The 25,856-nt window shown below is 29.4% G+C and overlaps 1 protein-coding gene and 1 long non-coding RNA gene across 9 annotated transcripts; one reads left to right on the top strand and one right to left on the bottom strand.

Annotated features, from left to right (window-relative positions):
• The first annotated feature begins 7,379 nt into the window (after window positions 1-7,379).
• Window positions 7,380-9,575, top strand: LOC149989381 (uncharacterized). The gene is made up of 2 exons (XR_016502777.1): window positions 7,380-8,567; window positions 8,952-9,575. It is a non-coding gene; the product is annotated as an uncharacterized LOC149989381 (long non-coding RNA).
• Window positions 9,576-12,213: 2,638 nt separating this feature from the next.
• On the bottom strand, window positions 12,214-15,795 carry LOC112280951 (outer envelope pore protein 16, chloroplastic). Of its 8 annotated transcripts, none has more exons than XM_024516932.3 (8): window positions 15,360-15,795; window positions 15,035-15,145; window positions 14,326-14,496; window positions 14,121-14,172; window positions 13,732-13,766; window positions 13,335-13,368; window positions 12,852-12,947; window positions 12,214-12,566 (listed from the first exon to the last, which is right to left on the bottom strand). In XM_024516932.3, exons 2-8 carry the CDS (start codon window positions 15,116-15,118, stop codon window positions 12,445-12,447), a joined length of 594 nt encoding a protein of 197 aa, XP_024372700.1. In that variant the 5' UTR covers window positions 15,119-15,145; window positions 15,360-15,795; the 3' UTR covers window positions 12,214-12,444. The 8 variants fall into 8 exon arrangements, with proteins under 8 accessions (XP_024372700.1, XP_024372699.1, XP_090105793.1 ...); XM_024516931.3 differs by having other exon boundaries at window positions 15,372-15,774; XM_090249667.1 differs by having other exon boundaries at window positions 15,049-15,145; window positions 15,372-15,683.
• Between the last annotated feature and the right edge of the window lie 10,061 nt (window positions 15,796-25,856).

A 25,856-nucleotide genomic window follows, 5' to 3' on the forward strand; every position in this document is an offset into this window, starting at 1 on the left:
ATTTAGGATTTGGATTAGGGTTTGATTTAGGGTTTAGGATTTATTTAGAATTTATTTAGGGTTTAGGATTTATTTAGAATTTAAGATTTGATTAGGGTTTGGTTTAGGGTTTAAAGTTTGTATTAGGATTTGGTTAGGATTTTATTTAGGATTTGGATTAGGGTTTGGTTTAGGGTTTGGTTAGGATTTGGTTTAGGATTTGGTTGGGATTTGTTTTAAGATTTTTTTAGGATTTAATTTAGGATTTAGGATTTGATTAGGATTTGATTTAGGATTTAGGATTTGTATTAGAATTTGGTTAGGGTTTTATTTAGGGTTTGGATTAGGATTTGGTTAGGGTTTGATTTATGGTTTAGAATTTGGTTAGGATTTGGTTAGGGTTTGGTTTAGGATTTGGTTGGGATTTGGTTTAAGGTTTGTTTAGGATTTGATTTAGGATTTAGGATTTTATTAGGATTTAAGATTTAATTAGGTTTGGCCTAAAGTTTCAATGAAGTTCAATAGGATTTTAACTAGAATTAAATTAAGATTGAATTGAAATGTATTTGAGTGATATTTGTGATCATTCTAATATTTCATTAAGAATTCTTATTGTTTGTTTGAAATTTTTTTGAGGTTTTTTTGAATTTGATTAAGCTTACTTAGTATTATTATGGTCTAATTAGAGCATTGTTAGTATTCTATTAGAATTAGGATTTTGTTATTGTAAATTACATTCTTCCTTCCATAGCTAGGTACCTAGAGCATTCTCAAGCAAGACTTCACATATTACGACAATGTTCCATTATAAGAGAAGGGACATGATTTGATGCAGATGTTGAAGCAGCTCCAATCATTTCTATATCTTCACTTCTTACCAATTTTGTTGCTCCTTGTGGTGGTAAATTGAGTTGATGCATCGTAAGTATTAACTCCCTCAATTGCTCTTGCATTTGTGCCATTGCATTCTTCATTTCAACAAGTTCTATCATGATAACAATTAGAAAAAAAAATGTCTAATATTGCTCAAAACAAGTAGAAGAGAGGACTTGAGAATAAAGAAAATACTAATGACAATATCAATTTAGAAGAAGGTAATCCGTAACTTCTAATATGCTTATGTCTTATCAAGAGAAAGGGGTAGTCGACTCTTAATCAAGATTAGACAAATCTCTAATATTGTAAGTTCACTCTTGTCAATTTGTCAAGGATAAGAGCTTGATAAAAATAAATAAATAAATAAGACTTTTCTCAAAGTAAGATGATAAAATAGAAATAACTTAATATGTATATTAAGAAAGAAACTAGAATGGCAACTGCCAAAAGACAAGAAAACTAGAAACCCTTGAAACTAGACTAGAAGTAAGAAAGGAGTTGACAAGAGTGGAGAAGGCTTCACTCTTGCCTCTATATATATTATCTACCTAAGAGCTATTTGGCAACATTCTATAGGACTTCCAAAAATGTGTTGACTTTACACAATATGTATCTTAACTTGTAAGGCAAGTTTTCTATGTGGGCGCCACATAATTAGCTTGTTCCACAAGCTACTAACATGTGTGGCACATGGTTAACTTGTTGATTAAGTTTCTAACCTATCAATCAAGTATAAACACATGTAAAATCAAAGCAGTGTCTATGAAGCTTCTAGGAAGCTTTTCTAGAAGATATTATGAAATTAATCTACTTTTACCTACTTCTATTTATTCTTATCACCTAAGTAACAATTACAATAAATATATGTCCATGATTGTAGAATCCAGGAAGAAGATGCAAAAGAGATAAGCTTTTAAGCTATTTGATAGATGTTCATATATGTAGATAGATAGAACTTGTAAAATCTTCTATCTTCAACCTTTAAAACTTCACTTGGATGTTTAGCTTGGGATTGGTTGGAGAGAAGTTATTTATTTTGAAAATTTATTAATAAATATGAGATTGATTAGAAATGCAATAACATGAGTTTATCTTTAATGTGGCATGAATATTTGTAAAAAAAAATATTTTTTATTATAAAATTGTACTGTCAACTATTATAGTAGATAATTTCCTAACAATACTATTGTGAAAAGACGACAAGAAAAGAAAGCTTGGACTCCTTGCTATCTTGATATGAAATTCTTTTTTACAACTAAGATTATTTAGAGCCACTCTTATATAATAGTAGTTTTGTATATCAATTAAAATTAGGAACAACCTTGCTTGAAGTGATATTCAAGTAAATATTTTTTTTTAGTTATTTTTATTTTATTTTCTTTCTTTGTCAGAAGGTATTTTAAATGGATTATAAGTTGAGGAGCCAAAGTATTTTAATTTGATTTTTTAAAAAATAATATGTTAAAATTATGAATCGAAGTGAATATTATATCTATAATCATGCTGAATGCATTGTTTTACTAGATCTAGATAAATTAAATTAGCTGCATCTATAGAAAATCTGAAGAAAGCCATTAAAAAATCTACTCCAAAATTTAGAAGAATTGAGGTTCAACAATTGGACAAATAAGACCTACCTATAATATCATAAGATATAGTTGTAATCAATCCATTGGAATTAAATCCTAATTAAGTGGTAGAAGAAGAAGTATTATACTTAAAATCTTTTTAATTCTTTTATAGAAATAAATCAAAAAGAAAAAGAATTAAGACTTAATTTTTCTTCAATGGATTGTGAAAAGAAAGCCTCTCCAAATTATGTACTCATAAATTCCATGGTTTAATTAAGAAATTTATCTATTTTAATTCTATAGGCATTGCAAGCAGTTGCTATGCCTCACAATCTTTCAATTTGTAAAAGAACTAGAGACAATGATCTATTTGCATGTATAAAGAGATTCATGGAGCTTCTCTTGACGTACTTAATTACTAACCAAGGATATTATCTAATATGATTTTTGAGTAAATTAAAGGATGGAGCCTATGAGTGATATAAAAACCATCTCCTTTAAATCTTCAAAAATTGGAACATGCTCATGGGAGTATTCTTAGAATAATTTAGACTAGAAGTGAATCAAAGTAATGTCCTTATAATCCTTTCTTCTTTGAAACAAGAAAAAGGAGAAGAAATCATTGCATATATTAAGCACTTTCAATTGATAGTTAGTAGATTTGTAGGAATCCTTCTCATAGATGATACTTTTATTCATTTTTTTATTTAAGGATTTAATAGTAAAATCTCAATTAGAAAAATATTAAAAAGTCAACCAAAATATCTACATAATGATAAAGAAATTATAAAGTTTATTGAAGATATTGATAAGCAACAAAAATATAAGTAAAGGAAAGAAAACCATAAAATTTCTAATTTTATCTCCATCTATGCTTAAAATATTTGAAGCATCCAAAAAAACCTTCATAGATTGATTAAAAATTATTTTTAATCAATGAATTATTATCCCTCATCTTTAAAGATTAGCCACCATCTAGCCTTCAAGAACTTACATATCCAAAGGATTGAAATAGGTGGAAAGAGTAACTCAAAAATAAAGTCTTTTAAAGCCAAAGGAGATTTCAAAATGAACTTGCATAACATATGTAAGCAATGCAAGAATAAATGATTTTATTAATTAAAAGTCAAAGTTTCAAAAAAGTTCTACCATCCATAGAATCAGGTAGGCATACTTTAAGATTGTGGTGCACTCAATGTAGCCAATTGAGGCACATTAGTCAATTTTGTTCTATTCTACAATGTTACCTACAAAATCTCAGATAGCAATAAACTTATGTTACTCTTTATAGAAGCCAAATCAATATAGGATCTAATTCTCATCCACAAAGCCATAAATTTCCTAATCAAGGTTTTAAAAACCAACCAAGAAAAAGGTAGGAAGTACATTACATTTGTAGCAAAAAACATCCACTTGATAGTTGATGGATAGAAAATAGAGTTGTTTTTGAAAATCAAAGAAGTAACCATTCTATGGAAGTATATAGACAACTTAATAAGGTAGTTCCATTGAATTTTATATAAGAAAATTATCAACAATAAGCCAAAGATAATCTAAAAGAGGCAATGGAACCTACTTCAAACAATATATTAAAACCTTCCAACCTTTTCTATGATTATAATAACAATCATCAAAATCAACATCTCTCATTGAGTTTAAAGAGTAAAAGAGAATATATCTCTCTAAATTTGGATCAAATTTAATATGGCTACCAAAACAATGGCCACAGTTTATAAGATGTGAGGTATTTAAAAATACCAAATGAAAAAAAATCCACAATTTATGAGAGATCAGCCTCCTTCTTAAATTAATTATATCTCTCATAAAAAAATTCTCACAAGAAAAAAGAACTTTCTAATATGCTAGCCTTAGTAGTTATGATAAGGTCTAGATATACTAGTCTTCTCCTTTATACTTTAATTGATAGTAAGAATAGTTTGAAAGACTCTCTCCACTTTTTGGATTTAAATGAAGCCAAAAAGAATACAATGGCTAATGATAGGGCTTGTAAAGAAATACTTTATGTTTTAGAATCCAAGTCAATTAGGCTATTAAAAAACTTGAGAGAAAGTATCCAAATAAGAGAGTTTTTTTGTAAAAGAGAGTAGAAAGAACCTAGAGTTTTTGACCTTAAATGTAACAATTCACTATGATTTAAAAGTAAAAACTAAATTGAACTATATGATTTATAGGAGGATTTAAAAAAATCAAGGCTAATATAATAATAACTCAATTATTAGAGTTTCTTTTTAATAATGAGACATAGCTTTAAAATGAAATTTTTTATTAAGAGATGCCAAAGGTTTAAAGCAAAATTCAAGCCAATGTTAGAATTATTCAAGAAATACAAGAGATGAAGGCAATTGAATTAGAAGTATCTATAGTAGATAAAATCATATCCTATACTATTGTGAATGGAGGTAGTGGATTAAATATTATACTAATGAGAATTTTAAAAAAACTAAGACTTAATATCACTTGACCTTCTTTCTATGTGATTAACATAACTAATCATAGATAAGATATTCTTTTGGCATAGATTAGTGATTATATAATGATGATGGGTGGTGAAAAATATTTTCTTATATTCCATGTTATTCACATGTATCGAAGAAAAAATTCCTATTCTTTGCTCTTTAATAGATCTTGGTTGAGGGCAACTAATGCAAAAATTAATTGAGGCAGTAATAAGCCTCATATTATTTATGGTCCATTGAAAAACCTTATAAAAATACTTATTTAATTTCAAGGAATATTATTGGATAAAATCTTGTCCTACTTTTCAAAAGATGAGAATCTAAGTCCATAACTTAATAAAGAGTTAAAAAAGATAGTTAGATTTGTAGATTTGAGAACTAAGATAGTAACTCACTTAAGAATTATCCAAAAAATTTCATTAGGATGTATCCGTCTTAGATTATATGATTGAAAAGATGATGGAAATTTCATCAAATGGTTAAAAAATCACCCTAATTCAAATGCAAATAAAATCATGAATATTAATTTTATAGATAATTTTGCTATTTAGTAACAAGATAAATTGGAAGTAAATCTACTAACTTTGGTGGACAACATCAACTATGAAGATATTTATGAGGTGAATATTGATGGCATTCAATTTTACAATATAGAAGATATAATAGATGAGATTAATCTTAATCCAATCTTACACTTCAAACAAACTTCTAATGGATGTAAGATTAAAAGTGAGGTGGTAAATTATCCACAAATATCAAATGATTGATATAAAGGATCTACATAACAATATCATGTTCATAATATAGATTATAAGTTCATGGATGTGTCTCTTGACAATGAAGAATCAAAACTAATCTAGATAGGAGTTTAATTAATGGAAGATGAATTATTGAAGTAAAAATCTTTGATAATAGAATATTGGAATGTGTTTGCTTGATCTTACAAAGATCTAAAGGAATATCTTTTGAAGTAGCTCAACATTTTATATCACTACTTTCAAATTCAATCTCAGTTAGACAAAAAGAGGTGAAGTTTGAATAGAGTAAAAAATGCCAAAAAACATTTGATATCCTTAAGGCAAAATTTAGTTCTATTTCCATCTTAAGACCACCTAATTGGTCATTGTCCTTCTATGTACTTTGTGATGCTTTGTCCATGGTAGTTGGAAGCACATTATATCAAGTAAGTGAAAATATATATATATATATATATATATATATATATCTTATAATATTTGATAGTAGATAACTAAATTCTATGGAAAAGAATTATATCACCACAAAAAAGAAGTGACTTGCCATGGTTTTTTTTGTTAAGAAGTTTAATACTACCTCCTTTTGAACCTAGTAGTATTTTTTGTTGACCACATTAGGCAATTAAAGAATTCTAAAGGTGTGAAAGATATCTTTCAAATAGATTTTTAAATTTTTTGAATATCCAAAAAAATTATACCAAAATCTATAAATATTTATTTTAGTAAATATTCAAAGGGCATAAAAGTATTGGTCATGTAAGAGGTTGTCAAGTGGACCATCTGAGTTTAAATTTGATAAGGACAATAGGCTATTCCAATGAGCTAGTGTTGGTACAAGGAAGACTAATATTATATACTCAATGGATATGTAGGCCTTAAAGGCTTGATACTAAAATCCTCTCATACTGAGGAAGAGTCTAAGGATATCATAATTTTAATTCTTAGACTTATCTTTATCTTTCTAAAAACTTTAGTTTTAAATATATATATATATATATATATATATTCTATCTTCTTTGTTTAGTTCTATAGAATAAAACGTATTTTAATTCTTTCAAATTAGTAAAAATTCATTCCTTCTTAATTTAAATAATTATTAAATATATATATATATATATATATATATATATATATATTTTATCCATAGCATTTTGAAAGATCAGTTTTAGGTTCTTCTTTTTTGGAAGTCATCTCAGATGGTTACCATGTGTGAGTCATCAAAATAACTTACTTGGATATTTAATACAAAAAATATAATTATTATGCTTAAAATTACAAAATATAGTGAGTAGTGTAAAAAACTATAATAATTTCTTATAAATAGAAAATTAGAATTTTTGTTATAAAAATGGAATCTTAATAAGTCTTGGAGGCAATTATTTGAGTTGATTTAAAATTTTTACTCATTATTGAGTATTAAAGGCTAGTTATTAAGATTAATATCTATATTGGCTTTCTATCTATATATATTATTTATAAAAAATTATAAATGTTAATTAGTAGTTAGAAGAAGCATGAAAAAGAACCTCATATCTTTTTAATCATTAATATAAAAAATAAGATTTATATTTGATTTAAATTGATTTTATTATTATAAAAAATCAAAACGATAAAAAATATATTATTTAATTAATAATAGTATTATAAAAATATTTTAAATTTTAATTTTTTTTTTTATGATTTTTAGAAATTTTTAGAGCAATTTTCAAGACTTTGGTAAAAATAGGTTTTTCTACTTTAGGAGCCATTATGAAGAAATAGAATTTGATCTTTTTTGTTCTTACTATTTGCTTCTTTCACTTCACACCACCAATTACAAGAAACTTTGAATTAATGCCATCTTATAATTTGAATTGAGGATGTGAAATTTATCCTCATAATCCACTTAACTATATTTTCTTGCATGCATGGCATAGGAATTGAAAAGTTTTGATATAGAAGTTCAAAGCCTAGAGTGCAAGGCCAGCTTGTTTATTTGAATGAATTTCTCAAGAATCTTTCTGTTTTTGTAGGTAATCGTGGCAATTGAGAGGATCATCAATTATATCTCAAATTCCTTTTCCACTTGCATAATTTTTCTTAGGAATGTCAAACATTAATCTTTGTTAACTCTTAATTTTTGAAATGATCATTGAATGCTCCGTAATGCTATTTTTTTTAATTTGTGTGTAAATCAAGGAGAATTATCTATGTAGCCCTAGGTAGTAACAGAGTTCTCAGAGAACAGGGACCTTTTGACGTCATTCTCCATAAAGTATATCTTGTATACTAATCCCATTCTTGCATACCACTCCAGCTCGGTTATTCTATTTTGTTTCTTTGTTTTGGACATCATTTAAAAAAAAATTATATGCATATATATAAATGTCCTATGTTGGTGAAGGTTCTTGGCATGATTCATGTATCGCCGCATCTGGTTATACTCTGCTTCTTAGTTGCAAGTCTATCACTTTGGTAGTGTAATGTTCATTGTGCGTTGGTTTGGTGTGCGAGTACAGTTGGCCGAAAGAGAGTGGCGGGAAGAGCTGGAGGTGAGGCAAACGTAGGAACAGATAGGCAAAAATGAGCCCCTTCTGTTTCATGCCTTGTATTATAAGAATTTTATGTCATTTCAAAGTCTTGTCTCTTAGGGAAATGATTTATTAAGTGGGGGTGCCTATCTCACCCAGTATATGTCATAATTCTTGTACCGAACACCAGCCCTAGTCCCTTCGTTCTTTTTCCAATATCAGGAGGTTTATTGTCTATCTTTCTGGATGACCGAGTTTGTGAGACTGTTGGTATTGCAGGACTATGTGCAAAAATTCCCAAATGTCACTGTTTAGATCCACCAGCTGCAATTCAGAAACTCAGAAATCGACATTCTATGTTGCAAGATGTAGCAGACTTGAAGCTCACTGATTCTGATGGTACCATATTTTTATTTATTTGTAGAATACACCCCGTGCCTAGGTTTTGACATGTAGGAGTGATTGCATTTCTTATAAATTTGTATTACTTGAGTAGACTTCACAATTCCTTTCAGGTTCAGTTGCTTTACGACCTTCCGTGTCTGAAAACCCCTCACATTACCTTAACATTCATGAATTTCATGTCATATTCCAGTGCTAGAACTTTTTCATTGAGGGATATGGTTAGGAGTAGAATCGTGAAGAGAGTTTTGTTATTTGGTGAAATCATGAATATTTAGAATGATCCATGATCGCTCATTCTTCTAACTAGGGTGATGTTTATTGAGGGTGTAAAGTTCTTATGAGTCAAATTCTGAGTTCTTTTTGTTTGAATTTTAACAGGATTTGTCACTGTTCAATTTTGGAATGATCCGAGAAGTGGGTGCTGGAAATTGTTATTACATTATCGACATAAATTACTTTCCCGGCATGTATTATTGAATTTCTTTTCAAAGTATTCAGCCTCACTACTTTCTTGAGCACCTATACATTTATCTAATGCGATAAAAGATAAAATCCTGTTCTGAAGTTTCCTCATTGAGACTTTTGTGGTGTCTGAATCTTATTTGTTTTATTTCTGTAATCTATGTCTAGCAAACTTTGCTTTTCTTCAGGCTATGGTAAATTGCCAGAATATGAGTTGCTGATCACCGATTATCTAGTAGACTTGGCAAGAAGGAAAGGCAAGACGCTTGAATCAGCAGGACCTGTCCTTGATTTTTGAGGATTATGCTAGTGCATGCTGAAAGTCTTTTACTCTTTTCTTATTTATTTATTTTTCATCTTAATTTTTTAAAAATCATTTCGGTCCATATATATAATTGCAAGGTCTGTTAATAACCATTAGGGGATTTGAGCACGTTTTGGATGCTCTCAGTGTTGAAAGCCGCAGATAACTGTCAATGGTTGCACACTCTGATATTTTCTAGTCTTTTCTTGATCAAACAAATTTGAGGGCTGGAAGGGTTCTAAGTGCCATCGGAAGATGTGAATGAAAAATAGGCCTAAAAGCCTCTAGACATATTGAGGATGCATCTGATGACCAGTGAATCTGATAGCATACTTCGAGTCAAGGCATTTCTTGATGCACTCGTAGCAAGCAGAGTCTGTTTTTGCTACTCCACGATACATTCATAGAACCCACCACCAGAAGGCTAGGCATTGCTAAGATGATTTTTCAAACTCAATGCCTTGAAATTTTAGACTTGCTTAGTTGTGCATTATTGAAGACTTCAATTTGTTTAGTTGTCTGTTATTGAAGAGTAGTCCATGGATCTAAGGATGGAAGTTTAGTCCAAGAAGGGGGGAGGAACATGTACAAAAACAGTGTTGAGAAAAGGATATTTCTTTCTTTCTTTCTTTCTTTCTTTCTATGTTTTTGCCACCAATTTCAAACTAGTAACATTGGAGTAGTAGAGGGTATGTATCTACTTTACAAAGAATTCGTGTTTGATGCCATTTGTTTAAGAAAAAATGGTTTGGTTTAGAATCTTAACTAATAAATCAAATTTTATTGGATGGTATTCATATATGGGTTGAATTAGGAGGTTTATTTGTAAAAAACAAACTACTTAGTAGTCACCATTCTAAATTCTTTAGAAGTGGATTACAATTTTTATTAGAGGTTGAAGCACTTTTAATATGTTGTGTTGATTTTAATGAATTGTAATCTACTTGATTCAATTTATATAATCCATTGTCCCTCACATACTACACACTTATTACTTTAGGACAGCAAAAATTTACATAAATAATAAAATAGTGATGGCTTTAGTTGGAAAATTTATTGGAAGCTTAGTGAATTAATTAAATCCATCTCTTCAATTTTTATAGTCCTAGATTTAAATCTTAATAGTACTTGGACACCACACTTATGTAAATTTTGTAACTTTTTTTTTTTTTTTTTTTCGAAAAATCTAATTTAACTTTATTTCTTCCATTCTTACGAGGACTAAACTTAATGTCCTTTTGTTATAAAAGTAAAAAATTAAAAATATTTTGGTCTATTCAAAGTGTTGAATTAATAGAAATTCTATGCTGAAAATTCATCTTCATTGGCTTTTTTGTTTGAATTTTTTTTAATGGCCAGAAAAACAATTGTAGGATTGATATTTATTTTATTGCTAAATCTTTTATATTTAATAATATTTTTTAATAAATTTTTTGTAAATATTCATGGTTAATTTATATAAGTATCATATGTAGTAAATAATAATATTATTTTTTAATCAGTTTTTATATTAAAATAAAAATTTAATAATTAAATTAATAAAAAAAGTATCTGAAATCTATACATGATTATTTAATCATAGTAGTTTTATCATATAATTTTTTTTCTAGTAAATAACATTATCATCTGTAAGTATATATATATATATATATATATATATATATTATGAATGTTTTTATATATTACATATAAAAAATAAAACTTAAATTATCATTTAGCAATCAATATATATATATATATATATATATAAAACTTTAGATTTTAAGTTATAATTTCTATTCTAGGTTAATAAATAATAATTTATTTAATATAAGTTTAAAATTTTAGAATATGAATTTAAAATTTTAGTTAAATACTCAATATGATAAATTAATAATTATGATAAATTTTATTACAAAATGCTTTGTGTAAGTTATATATATATATATATATATATATATATATATATATATGATTTAGATAGTAAAATAAATATTTACTCTAAAATAAAATATTATAGATTTGTTAAATTATTTTGTTAAATAATATAATTTAAATGTGTAGATAGACAAGTATCATTTAATAAATTTACAAATATTTTAAGTTCATATTATAATTAAATACAAAGTAATTTTGAAATTGATTTTTTTCATATAATATAATGAATATTTTTATAACCTATAGTTTTTAAAAAACACAACATTACAAATAAAATATGAGTAATTTTTATTGCACAAAGTTTACGAAATTGTATTTATTTAATCTATTCTATCATGTGTAATATTTAGAACTTAGTATCGAACAAGAGGATTTAGTGTAAAATAAATTATGTGAAAAAATACAAAAAATCAAATAAAATAAACTTTTTTCATCATTGCATTGTTTAAATGAATCTAACACATGTTTTGATATATATTCTATTAAAAATAAATAAGCAGTTCCCATTGATATTTTAGTCCTTTAAAAATATTTGAATAGAAATTATTTTTAGTGCTAAATCCATATTCAAATAAATATATAATTTTTTTGCTATAAAATTGTTGACAAAACATACATTTTTGAATTTTAATTTGTGTTCTTAATAGAAGGTAAAATTCTACAGTTTATTTAAATATAAATCTGATCACGATTAAAAACATTAATACCAACTAAGGAGGAAAATGTAGTACTAAAACCATTCAAAAGCATTTACGTGTTAATCAATTTTACCTTAAACAATTATTAAATTTAAAACTGCAAGAAGGTATCCAAATTTGACAACATTGCACCACAATAAATTTATGTGAACAATTAAAATTTCAAAACTCAAATAAAATAATAGGTTACTCATCCATCTATCTAATCATTTATTTCTGTGTTGGATGCATTAAACTAATGCACAAACAAACATAGCTATTCTGTACAGTGGAAAATACTGATGTCCAATTGTTATTAACATAGTGCTTTGAGGAATATACATTGTTGAAGTAGGATAGGCTACGTGTTGTGATTCATTCTCCGAACGCATCTAACCACCCAAATCCTTCAGCATACACATGAATGTCTCTACCACAATACACGCAATGAATAGCAAATTTCAGAGCACCAACACAAAGCTTGACCCATAATTAAAAGAACTTGAGCAGATCAGCAGCAGTGGCTAAAGCTCCTGCTGTGAGGGCGGTGCGGACCATCTTGTCTTGGTTGATAATCCCATCCGACACAGACAGCATCGCGCCTGTCACGACACCTCCAACCGCTGCATTCTTCTGTAGCATAAACCATACAAAATAACATGCAACCACTCATTTCAAGCTCCCAGAATAGACCTTTCCAGCACCCATTTCATACAAAAGCTTGATAGTGACCCATGTTTGTTGATTCAGCAGAAAAGACAAAAAGATCAGAGCCCAGGATGTGGTGCCTTCAACACTCCATGTGGGGGCCCTCTTGATCGACTCTCACGTTTGTGGAGCTCAAAGGAGTTCAGTGTGGCCGCATGAAACAATAACAAAGTCCATTAAAGTCTTTACCGATAATTGATGCTGACATACTTGTTTGTGTTTGGAGAGTGATTGTTACCCAATCTTGCTTGCCTCGGGCTCTCTCCATGCCGTACTCAATCCCGGCGTAGATCCCTGCTACCATGCCTACATGTTGGGAATCAGCTGTTGTGGTTGCTTAGTGAGTGAATAGAGAAAGTTAAATTTGGTCTTGTGCTTCTTTCCTCCAGAAACAACCGAAGTTTAAGGTTTCAATCTGTTGTTGTACAACCGATTACTGCTCGCAAATCATAGGAAACAGAGGGAGAGTGTGCGTGTTCTTATTTGATGGAGAGCTCTCACAATCCATCAAGGGTGTTACTTTATTTCTTGGGACTTAGAGATTTTTTGAAAGGTTCACAAATTGGAAGACACTATTCTACCTTTTTCATGTTTGTGTTATCTATACGCTAAGATGAGCGACGCCATAGTGGAGTTTTCTTTTTTTTTCTTTTAATTACTTGTTGGTCAACAGTATGAGGTCAGGTGTGTTACCCCATTGAAGACCCTCTCTTCCGGCCTTTTTGACCTGCGCCAATGGATACAAAATTCAGGAACTCATGTAAGTAAACTTAGCCTACTTTTCCCTTGAAGGCGAGATAATAAGTGTCGAAGCTCATGTCTGTGGTGTTGAAGATTTGACGAGCCGCTCAAATTCTAAATTTATTTTAAAGATTGAAGTTCCTCATTTTCCGTGGAGCTTTAAAGACGAGAATGCAAAGCTCCACTAATTCCAGCAGACAGATGACCTTTGTATCCTCGAGTTCCTTGCATTCCCAACCAGCGCTTCCCCCTGAAACATTCTTAAATGAGTATGTCCTACAGTCTTTGCGCTCAGAACTAATGCACAAATTGTAGATGCATCACGAAAGTGGGCATGGGATAATCATACGATTCTTTCAAGGTCGCATTTTGTCGTCGGCACCTCTGCATCATCCCCAAGTCCAAACAAGCCACATGTCATTTCTGTGGATACATACAGTGACCTCAAGCATGCATTTTACATCAGAAGGCTTGGGAAATTTTGCTGGCTACTGTGAGAGTCCATTTTCCTGGTCTTTGAATTCAGAAGTCGGCGTGGGGATCGAGTCATATTCGAATCAGTTGGCAAGGACAACCAGAGAAATAGTGATTGTTTTAAGAGTGGGGACAAAGTTCTGCAAGAAGATCAAACCACCGTGGCATATATACGGCACTTTAATCCGAGGACAATGAGTCGAAGGGCTGGGGTAATAACCTTTTGAACTTTTTAAACCTCAGTTTTAGGTTAAGCCTCTGTACCTTTCTTCAACAAACTGTAGGCTTCTTGTGTCGCGGCATGAGCAGCTCCAATCTGCATGCGCAGATACCCATGTCTACTAGTTTCAGTCTTCCAACCCTTGATCTTCAAGTTACTGTAAGAGAAGGACATTTTTCAGAGTACCCACTATGGTCTATTCTTCATTTTGAGCATACGTTCACTGAAGAAATCAATGTATGTGTGTACCCCACTGATCTTGAGAACGCTATCGAGGGTGCAGTTCAGTTGTGGATTCCCTGTGTCCATGTAAACATTCATAGAATTAGGCGTTGCGTTGAGTGAGAGTCTTGGGTTCCCCATTCCTTCACCAGTCCAACTTCCTGAAAACTGGTCTTCACGATCAAAGAAATGTGGAACCTATTGAGCATAGAATTCAATTGTGCAGCACCGTTAGCATATGATTCAGCCCCTTGGTTGTGAAAGAAAAAGAAAAGTCATAAGGCTCTGGACATCCGTCATTCAAATTGTGTAGCATCGGAGGTTTTACATCATTTCTAACAGTACTGTTCTTGTTGAATGATCTGCTTCTGTAGACCTAGCAGTAATTCAATTCCATGAGTAAGACTGGCATTCTTGATGTCAAAAGTATTCCAAAGATTAGATCCAGTATAGTGACGCTACAATTGAAAACTTACTTCTAACATCTAATTTAATGTCGCACTCGGGTTCCGAATTCCGGTGGCCTACTCTGATTTACTAAAAAGTTTGTAGCTTATGATCGACAATCTTGATAGGCACTCATCAATTACAGCACAAGTTCGTTTAGATTTCTCGCCCTAGTTCATACCGAAATCTGAGACGGGTAATAACGATCCACATATAAGGGAATTTGAAAATGACGACCGGATGGCATGTTGACCTGGAGAAGGTAGTGGGGTGTTTCTGTATTGCGTACCAGTTGCAGCATACCTTTGAAGTGTTCGCTGAAACCCTCAGCGAAATCTGACGCAGCCGTCGACGCGGATAGCAACCCAAGCATGCGTAAGCCTTGAACGAATACAACCTCCTGTGTCACTCCCATTCCGCAGCCCTTGAGATCGACATTGTACATGCTAATTTTCCTCCGTTCGCTCAGTCGGAGTTTAAAGAATCAACTCCTCCAATTCATGGATCAGTAACTTTCGGAATTTGCGAAAAAAATTCAAGGTCCCAAGTCAATCGCGAATTCTGACAAACCTAGAGATGAACCCAACGCAAATTCGAATCAGCAAGACACGTACGAAGCTCGTAACCTTGGATAAATGCAGGTATGTTTCATGCAATTTCTACACTTCAACGCTTCGCCTGTCGGCGCTGCATTACACCAGCAGTTGATCGCCGACACACACCAGCAGCCCTCATTCAAGTTCCTGAACCACCGATGGCAAAGAACGTGAACTAGCACTACCAACCTGGTTCCTGCAACCGAGATACAACTCAACAGTGGCACAATGGAATACGATGATGGGTTATTAATCCATCACTGAGAACAGCCGATCGCCAGCACAGGCAGGGGTTTGAGATTGAGATAGGCAGAATGAATTAGAAACCGCCACTCGTTCGGGACCCCAGAAAAACCTAACGGTTCCCCTACGCTCCTCATGAGAACCCAACATCGCATCACTCATTGCACATCTATTGGCATCATCCCACTCGACCTGCTCACGTGAACTCGGCCAGTGGATGCAGTGGCATGCAGTGACACAAACTACGAGCGACGATTTTTCAAATTGAGCTTCATTTCATTAACCACCTTCAAGAGCTATGAATCATCTGTAATTCGATTGCAATCAAAGTCTGAATGAATTGGATTCCCACTGCTGGAGTCGTCTTAGAAAACAGGCAGTGGTGGTTTGAGGAATCGTTTTGATTTCCACGCTAGAATACACCCATCGACCAACTGGACAAAAAGGATAAAATTGCTATGCAGGTTATTGCACCAGCTGAAAACTTAAATCCTGTTGGTGAAACAATCCAGCACCTTCTCTTCGTTAACCTGCCACGTCAACCCTAGCTAGAAAGTAATCCTAGTGTGAACAGATATTTCTTGTATAATCTCATTTTCAATAAACAAGCGAGATTATGCAACATGGTATCAGAGAGTAGCGTTACTCTTAAGTAGGTAGAGGCATCGAGAAGGTGAGCTCTGCTTCCTTGAAGGTGAGACAACTGGATACTGGACGAGGAAGAGTCTAGACATACTTTTATTTGTAGTTCATGATGTCCGACTCCAGGGAGAAGACCTTGAACTGTGAGGTGGGTGAATCCAATAACCTGATAGCACCACAGAACTATAATGTCTAAAGTTTAAAAATGAAAGCATGTTGAATGTCCTATACTATATGTATCAAAAGCTATGACTTATCTAGCATTTAACTAAAACATCAAAAGTGTCCTTTCTTTGGTTTCATGCACTTTTTGATAGCAACAAAAGAGTTCATCCTACTTTCATGTTTTCATCATGTTTTCATAATATGGTATCAAATTTGGATGAAAAATATCAAGGATGAATATCATTGAATAAGATTTGGATGAAAATAGATATTTTATGGATGAAAACTTAGATAATCTATTTGTTGTCAAAGCTCCATTACTGCTAGAACATTGCCAAAGTTGAGGAGCTGTTGAGGCCCTGTTGGAGCTCTGTTGGAGCTACTAGAGCTAGAATTTAATTCTATTAATGGTGATTTTTATTTAATTAAATTCTATTTATTGCTGGTGGTGAAAACAAGTTTTTTTTTGCTCCAATATAGCTTGGTACTACAACTACTCTCCAAATATTGTATTTTGTAGATCATTTTTTAATTGATCCCTTATAGTTATTTGTTGCTATTGCATTATTTGTATTTAGCAATGGCATCTTCAATGAATCATTGCATTAATCAATTACATGAAAAAAACTATGATACATGGGCATTTGTTATAAAATACTTGATATGCATTTGTAAGCTCTATACGCATGTAGATGGGACATTAAAATGTCCTATGGATATTAATGAAAAATTAAAATGAGAATCAAGCAAAGCACAAGCATAAGCATTGATTGCACTTAATATTAAGCCTTCAGAATTAACTCATATATGCAAATGTAATATTGTAAAAGAAATGTAGAACATATTGGCTATAATCCACAAGCCTTTAAGTATTATTATTGAGATATTTTTAATAAAGAAATTATACAATCTTTAATATGTAGATGAAAAATCTATCAAGATCTTTTTTGATGAGATTTTTGATCTTAGGGATCAATATATTGAAGCCGGTGGTGAAATGGATAAACAAAGTATGGCATTTCTTATATTTATCTCAAAATCTTGGGATCCACTTATTACCAAAATTTTATTATCAAAATCACCATTTTTTATTATTAGAATCTTGGGATCTACTTATTCAATCAATTGTATTGAGGAAAAGAAAAGAAATCATGGAGGACGTGCTATCTATTCTCCTTGAAAAAAAGATGAGAAAGAGGGAAAAGATTAACTTTCTATTTTTTCCTTTAGTAATGCATGTAAGAAGAAAGTAAGTCTTAAAGAAGCACCATCCACAACAAAAACAAAAGCCTAAGATTGATAAGTATAAAAGTATTTGTAGGGCTTATAGATAGAAGGGACATTAGTAAGGTGATGCAAAATGTCCTAAAACAAAGAACAATGGTATGATAAATACTAGAGTAAGTAAATCTTATCTTTTGCCTTATAAAATTGAAGAAGTTTTCACAATTTCTAACTCATCTATTTAAAGTCATATACTTATTGAATGGCATTAAGCATTAGCACATACTTCAATGAATACAATAAGAGAGGCAGAGAAAATGAATTATGTTGAAGGATTAAAGATCAAGGAAAAAAAGAATAAAATAACTTTATATAAGTTATGTATTATTGGCAAGGCTCATAGACAACCATTCTCACATAAGAAAAAGCATATCAATTATATTTTAGATGTAATAGTATTTGACCTTAGTTATTCTAATATGACTAGCTTTGGTGGTACCAAATGGTTAGCTGTGTAGATTGATGAATTTTTTAGCTATTGTAGCCTTGAATTTCTTTAAATTAAGGACCAAATAAATATTTTTTTATAAGACTCGAAAAGTAGAGGCACAAAGAAGAATTGGAAGAAATGTAAAAACTTTTTTCATTGATTAAAGCAATGAATTCTGAAATAATAAGCTTGGTTCTCAATTCAAAGTAGAAGGCATTTGGCACATAATCTCTCTTGCATATATACATGAAATTTTTAATATGGTAGAGTGTATAATATAAACTATTTTTGAAGGAGTACAAATACTTCTAAATAATGCTAAGTTAGATTGTCAATATTAGGTATTTGCAGCAAAATTTGTAATTTGGAGTGGTAATCACCTTCTACTTAGAAATCTAGATGGTAAGACATTAGATGAGATTTTTTACAATAAAAATTTTTCACTTAAAAATATTCATTGCTTTGGTTTTCTTGCTTAGTATTACATATCAAAAAAAAAAAAGGATATTTTTGTTGGATATTCAAAAGTAACAAAAGAATATAAAATTTTTCTATCTAAAAAGAAGAAGGTGATTTTTAGTTGAGATGTGATTTTTTTTAATAACAAGAATGAATTATTTGGTGAGCTATTAGTTCTTTAAGAGAAAATTAGAAAAGATATGGATTATAGAAATAATCTTGATATATTAGATTTTTAACATCCAAATGAATTAAAAATATTCCAAATTCAAGCCTCAAGATTATTTAGACATAATGGATTGGATGGAGAAATGGTTGAAGGAGAAGCAAATCCTATACCAATAAAAGTAGTGGAATTCCATCAATCAGAAGTGGAGGGAACCACTGAAGCTCTACTGCTAAGACATTGTTATATAAGTGGTATTGATCCAAAAAATATTATAAGTGGTAGTAGGATGCAACGTACATCTTAAAAAAAAGAAAAAAAAAATATTTGAGTAAATTATGACTTGCCAATTGAAACAATGGATATGATTCATATTAATGAATATGCAGAACTATAAATTCTTTTTTTTTGTAAAGAATGAAGTCATGCCATGAAGGAAGAATTCAATTCTTTAAAAGATCATGGTATATAGGAATTTTCATTTTTATCCAATGGTAGGAAGGCTATGGATTCAAAATGGATTTTTTTTAAAAAATCTTGCTAGTAATGGCTCCATTAAATATTTTAAAGTACAATTAGTTGTAAAAGATTTTATTCAAGTAAAAGGACTTAATTACCAAAAAACTTTTGTATCAATTACTTGCCTTATAATAATTTATATATTTGTTGCAATGGTCAATACCTTTAATTGGAATATGTTGTAACTTCATATTATTTCATCTTATTTAAATGGTGAACTTTAAAAAATAGATATTTATATAAAAATTCTAGAAAGTTTGGAAGTTTAATTGAAATATAAAGATAAGGTGTTGTAGTTGCTAAAGACTTTATATGATTTGAAGCAATCTAAACAAGGATGCAACAAAAGTTTGGATAAATCTTTATTGAATCTTAGTTGAAAGTGCTGAAAATTAGATCTTTATTTTAATACGATATATATTATAGAACTAATTATTATACTAATTATTTATGTCAATGACATATTATCATGGAAATATATATATATATATATATATATATATATATATATATTATAGATTAGTATGCCTAAGAATTTTAATGGAACAAGATCAAAATTTTGATGATTTTTGCAACAAGTCAAGCTCTATCTAAGGTTGCATCTTTTTCAATATCTTGATGGATTTACTCAAGTTGGATTCATAGATACACTTCTATCAAGAAATACAAATCAAGAGAAAGCAAACTTAATAGAAAAAGATTTGTGATTCTTTTATGATTTGAATTCATTCTTAGAAGTGTTTACTACCACATTTGGAAAAAGTGATCAAGAAAGAAGAGCAAAGACCTAGCTCTTATCTTTACAACAAGGATCACAGTCAACTATTATATATGCTGTTAAATTCCAAAACCTTGCTTGCAATATGGACCAGAATGACAAAGTCCTTATCAATTAATTTTAATATAGGTTGAAGGATAATATCAAAGATTTTTATTGATAATACTCAAGACAAAATCTTTAGAACAATTTATTGCTCAAGCCATTACATACAAAAATTGATTATTTGAAAGATGTCAAAGACAAAGACTTAATTAGAGAAGAATAAATCAAATAATATCGGCTAATGAACAAGTTTTCAAAAACGTATTCATCAAAGCCAAAACTAATGTAAATTGATACGATATGTTTTAAATTCTTCATGGAACAAAAAAAGATTCAATAACTTCAAGAAGAATTATGCTTATATTGTGGAGAAGCTAAATATACTACTCAACATTATTCAAAGAAACAATGCAATCACAAAATGAGAAGCATAGTTGCTAAAGAAGACAATGTGTCAAAAAAAAATTTCTTCAATTACAATTGAGATTGTACGGCTAAAATCTTACATAACTTCTAGTAAAGATCTTATTCTCTCTTCAAAATCTTCACCTTGTTTTACAATAGAAGTTTATTTAGGACCAAAATTCAAAAAGTCTTAACTTTGTTAGATTCAAGAGCCTCAACCTATTTTATAGATAAAGATTTTATCAAAAAACAAGAGATATTGCTAATCAAGAAAACTAAATGAATACATATAAAAGTTATAGATGATTATTTTTCATCTTTTAGAAATATTATACATCAAATTGTTTCTTTAGATATAGCAATTAAAGATTATAATAGCCTAATAATATTTAATGTAATAAGATCTCTATCCAAATTGATTATTTTAAGATTATATTGATTAAAAAAATATAATCTTTAAATAGATTAGATTTCTTATAACCTTATTTTTTTTAATAGTTTAATCCAAAATCTCATTAGTCAAATAAAAATATATAAGTCTAATACATCAAAACCATTACTGATAGGTACAAGAACTTTCATGCATGTCGCAAAAAAGGGTTATCTTTTGCTTTATATGCCACATCCATTTTTGATGGTGAAAAGACATCAAGTAATATTCCTAGCCAATATCAAGATTTTAAAGTTATTTTTGAAAAGAAAAATATATATATTCTTCAAAAGCATCATCTTTATGATTATTCCATTAATCTTTATGAAAGAGCTTAACTATTATTTGGACCAATCTATAGCATATTACAAAACGAGTTGGTTGCATTCAAAGAATACATTGATGATAACTTGGTTAAGAATTTCATATGCCATTCTAAATCTCAAACCAAGGCTCCTATCTTATTTGTGAAGAAAAAAGATGGATCTCTACAGATGTATGTGGATTATCAAAGATTCAATAAAATCACCATCAAAAATAGATATCTTCTATTTTTGATTTTAAGACTTTTTAATTAATTTAATCAAGCAAAGATCTACATAAAAATAGATCTATAAAGAGCATATAATTTTATATGCATTAAAGAAAGAGATAAATGAAAAACTATATTTTGAATTAGGTATGGATATTTTGAATAGAATATCATACCTTTTGGATTCAAAAATGCACCAATTACTTTTCAACATCTAATGAATGATGTCTTTTGTGAGTTTTTTTTATGATTTTGATGTTTGTTATTTAAACAACATCTTAATTTATTCTAAGAATATCGAAGAGCATGAAATTCATGTGTGTTATTTATTACAAAAACTTAAAGATGTAAGATTATATGTCAAATTAAAAAAAATATGTATTCCACACTCCTCAAGTCAACCTCTTAGGATACATTATTTTCAACAAACGACTAATGATGGATCTAAAGAAGGTCCAAACTATTATAGATTAGAAGATTTTAAGAACAATAAGAGATGAACAATGATTTTTAGACTTTGTTAGTTACTATTGAATCTTTATTAAGAATTTTTCTCAAGTTACAATTCTATTTACACATTTGAATTGTAAAAATAAACTTGAGTGAAATAAAAAAGTCAAAGCATCATTTGATACTTTAAAAAAGAAATTTATTTTTGTACTAATGTCAAGGATAAGAACTTGATCAAAGCAAATAAACAAATAAGACTTTTTTAAAGAAATAGAAATAGAAATGTATGTATATTACAAAAAAACTAGAATGGCTATTATCAAAAGACAAGGAAATTAAAGATTCTTGAAAGTAGACTAGAAACAAGAAAGGAGTTAAGAAGAGTAAAGAAGGCTTCACTTTTACTTCTATATACACTATCTATTTAGGATCTATGTACAAATATTCTATAAGTCCTCCAAAAATATATTAACTTTGCATGATACATTGTCGTATTATGTATTGTCTTGCTTGGAAATGCATTAGGCACCTAGCTATAGAAGATGAAATTGAGTTTCATAAACATCCAAAAAAAATCCTAATAGGTTTTATCCATATGAAAAGAATATAATCCAAATTCTAATTCAAAAGTGCTAAAAAACACTTTTTTTAGTAGCCTCAATTACCTTGTTATTTTCATATTTAAGCAATTAAAATTTTTCTTATAAGCCCCAATCATAATCAATGAATTTTAACAAGCTGTAACTTCTAATCTGACTTTCTACTTGATGTAAAATTTTGCGTGCTATTGTCAATATAAGTCTTCTATATGCTCAAGAATTTTTAGCCTAATCCAACTTAGAAATTGTAAAAAAACCTCCAAAAATTGCACTAATGTCACTCAGCTGCCAACTTGAAAAGTGAAGTAAAAATCCGAGTAGTGTAATCTCCTTTTCCAACTATTAACTTTGACTCAAAATTTTTGTGCAACTTGATCTTCAAGTCCTTCAACACCATGCCAAATTTCACCATGATTTGACAAGTAGATCTCTAAATATCATAGAAACCCTACAATCTCAAACTACCAACTTCTAAAACCCTCTTAAGCTAGAAAATAGATATCTCTAAACCACACCATTAGATTATCACAAAATTTTTTATACACTTAGCATACCTAATAATCTAAATAGTACCAAATTTTGAACCATAGATGTTACACCTATTGCACGAACTAGCCAAAATTACTAGTGCTAGTTATATTATATAAAATCCAAATCACCAATACAAATCCTAACTTTGAATAATAATTTTTAAGTTCTCAAAAATCCTAAAAAATAATCCTTATGTCTTTGAAAAGATCTTAAAGCTAACTCTTCAATCATAATTCCCGATCTTCAAATGCCTTTCTAATTTGCCCTAGGTGATCATTTTAGTAACTAGAGTTTTGATTTTGATCCTATCTCACAAATGGTCAATCCTTGGGTATCAATCTAATCTATTCTAAGGATTTTTTAGTCCAATGCTATCTTCAACTTGATCCTAGTATCAACCATATCAACCATTTATCTCTTCTACCCTGATTTTATCAATTTATGGCCTTTCTAAGGTAGTAAAAGAGTTTCTATATCCTAGAAGGTAAAAATACTAATTAACTTTTATCTACTTGCTATTAAGACAAGAAAATAGGCTAAGAGACTTTTATAAAAGTCTTATAAAAATATTTTGAATTTTTATTGAATTAATATAATAGAATATTAATTAAAAAAATTATTTCTAGTCATATTTTTACCATATAATTGCATCACAACACGATAATGTATCTTAACTTGCAAGGCAAGTTTTCTATATGGGTGCTACATAATTAGCTTCTTCTACAAGCTACCAATATATGTGATATATGGTTAGCTTATTGACTAAGTTTTTAACCTATCAATCAAGTATAAATATATGTAAAGCCTAAAGAGTATCTAGAAAGCTTCTAAAAAGCTTATCTAAAAGATATTATGAAATTAATCTATTTTTACTTAATTCTACATATTCATATTATATAGATAATAATTACAATAGATATATACTCATGACATTATTCTACCCTCTAGGGACGAGTTCCATAAGAAGTGGTGATCACATGTTGAAAAAGTCTAAGATGCGACAAATTATATTGGTAATATTTCAAAGATAGAAAACCACCTTGTTATTTGATCATTATTGAAACCTTTGTAACTTCCTTCAAACAAAACATTTGTAATACCATGAAGAATCATTCTTATCTCCAATAAAATCACCAAACATCAAGAGTCTATTCCCAGGTCGTAATACCAAATATATTGTAACTTGCCATCTATTCAAGGAAGAACCTATTATTCTTGAAGGTCTTCATTTCTATTACATCATCTTAAAGGGCATAATAAAAATATTTCATTTAATAAGTGAACAAATAATGGCTTTTGAGTTGAATCCATTGAATGTTCATTTTCCATCTTTTTAACACTATAATTATATAAAAACTATAAACAAAGACAAAAGTTAGAATGTATTTTTTAAAAAATTTTGTTTTTTTCATAACAAAGATTTTCTATCCTTCATCTTGGTTTTGATAGATATTATTGATGGAAAACTTTGATATTCTCTATTGTATTTGTAAGATTTTTTACTAGCTTCTATGTGCATTCTCTAATATCATATCTACGCCAACGAATAAGATATTTCAACCTCTGTTGGCATTGCCTTGAGTCTAAGACTTCTTCCACCTTGAGTTCTTGATTATTATCCACTTTTGTAGAAAGTGGTGGTATTTCTCTTCTTTTTGGGATATTCACGATCTTATATGGCTCTGAAAGAGATATGTTGTCATATTACGTGAAGTCTTCTTTGAGAATGCATTAAGCACCTAGTTGTGGAAGGTAGAATAGAAATCAAAATAACAAAATCTTAACTCTAATAGAATATTAAATAAATTCTAATTAAACCTTAACAATGCTAAGTAAGCTTTAATCAAATTCAAAAGAAACCTTATAAAAATTATAAAAAAAATAATAAAAAATCTTAAAGAAGTTAAAAAAAATTAACAATAAAATTTAAAAGAATCCTTAAAAAAATCATAAATAAATATTACAACAATCACAAATATATCTTAAATAAATTTCAACCAAGTTTTAATTTAATCCTAGTTAAAATCTTAATAGATTTCAATAAAATCCTAATTAAAGCTTAAATCATAAATCTAAAGTAAATCCTAAGTCTTAAATCCTAAATAAATCTTAAATCCTAAATCTTAATTAGACTTACCAAATGAAAAAGAAATCAAAATCCCCTCAAGTATCAATTTGCCTCCTTCTTCAATTTTGATGTTCATCTTTTAGTACCAATATTTCTTTCTTATACCATTCAATTTTTTTTTCAAATTCATATATATGTAGAAAATCAAGTCTATTACATTTATATATAATTTTCACTCTAATCCAATTAGTAAATTACTAAAGATCCTAAAAACTCTAACTATCTCTCAAAGTCCAATTTTTGAGACCTAAACCTATTTGAAATTCAATAGCCTTCAATTCAACCATTTGATCAAGCTCAAACTTATAGCATATATTTTAAATAACCATTCTTATAAATCTTTGAAATTTAAACTATAGATCTACCACCAAACTCTTAAAATTCTTCAAAACGTAATATCTTTTTTATTTTATAAATTTTAAAATCACCTAAAACAATCATGATTTTGTGAAGCTTTTATTATATTATTATACATTTAAATCAATTAAAATCAATGTCTAAAGAAATCTTAATAAATTTTTTATTAAATCCCTTTTTTTGATTTGCCAAAGAACCCTGGAGTTATCATAGGTATATGGTTTTGTACCTTGGGATCTAATTTTGATTTAGGTTGACAACCAATCCTCTTTAGATATCAATTCTTAGCTTCTTGAGGTAATTTTTGCTAAAATCTATTCTTAATTCCTTCCTACATATGCTTATATCATTT

The sequence above is a fragment of the Physcomitrium patens genome, chromosome 4, assembly GCF_059467195.1.
Source record: "Physcomitrium patens ecotype Gransden chromosome 4, ASM5946719v1, whole genome shotgun sequence".
Taxonomy (NCBI): Eukaryota; Viridiplantae; Streptophyta; class Bryopsida; order Funariales; family Funariaceae; genus Physcomitrium; species Physcomitrium patens.

What these genes read in the sequence shown, in the direction of transcription:
- LOC112280951 (XM_024516922.3), bottom strand. Translation starts at nt 15,190, where the DNA reads ATGTACAATGTCGATCTCAAGGGCTGCGGAATGGGAGTGACACAGGAG. An exon ending in AATGCGACCTTGAAAGAATC is followed by an intron (nt 13,369 to 13,731) that starts GTATGATTATCC and finishes CCATTGGCGCAG; the next exon opens with GTCAAAAAGGCCGGAAGAGA. An exon ending in AAGAGAGGGTCTTCAATGGG is followed by an intron (nt 12,948 to 13,334) that starts GTAACACACCTG and finishes CCCAACATGTAG; the next exon opens with GCATGGTAGCAGGGATCTAC.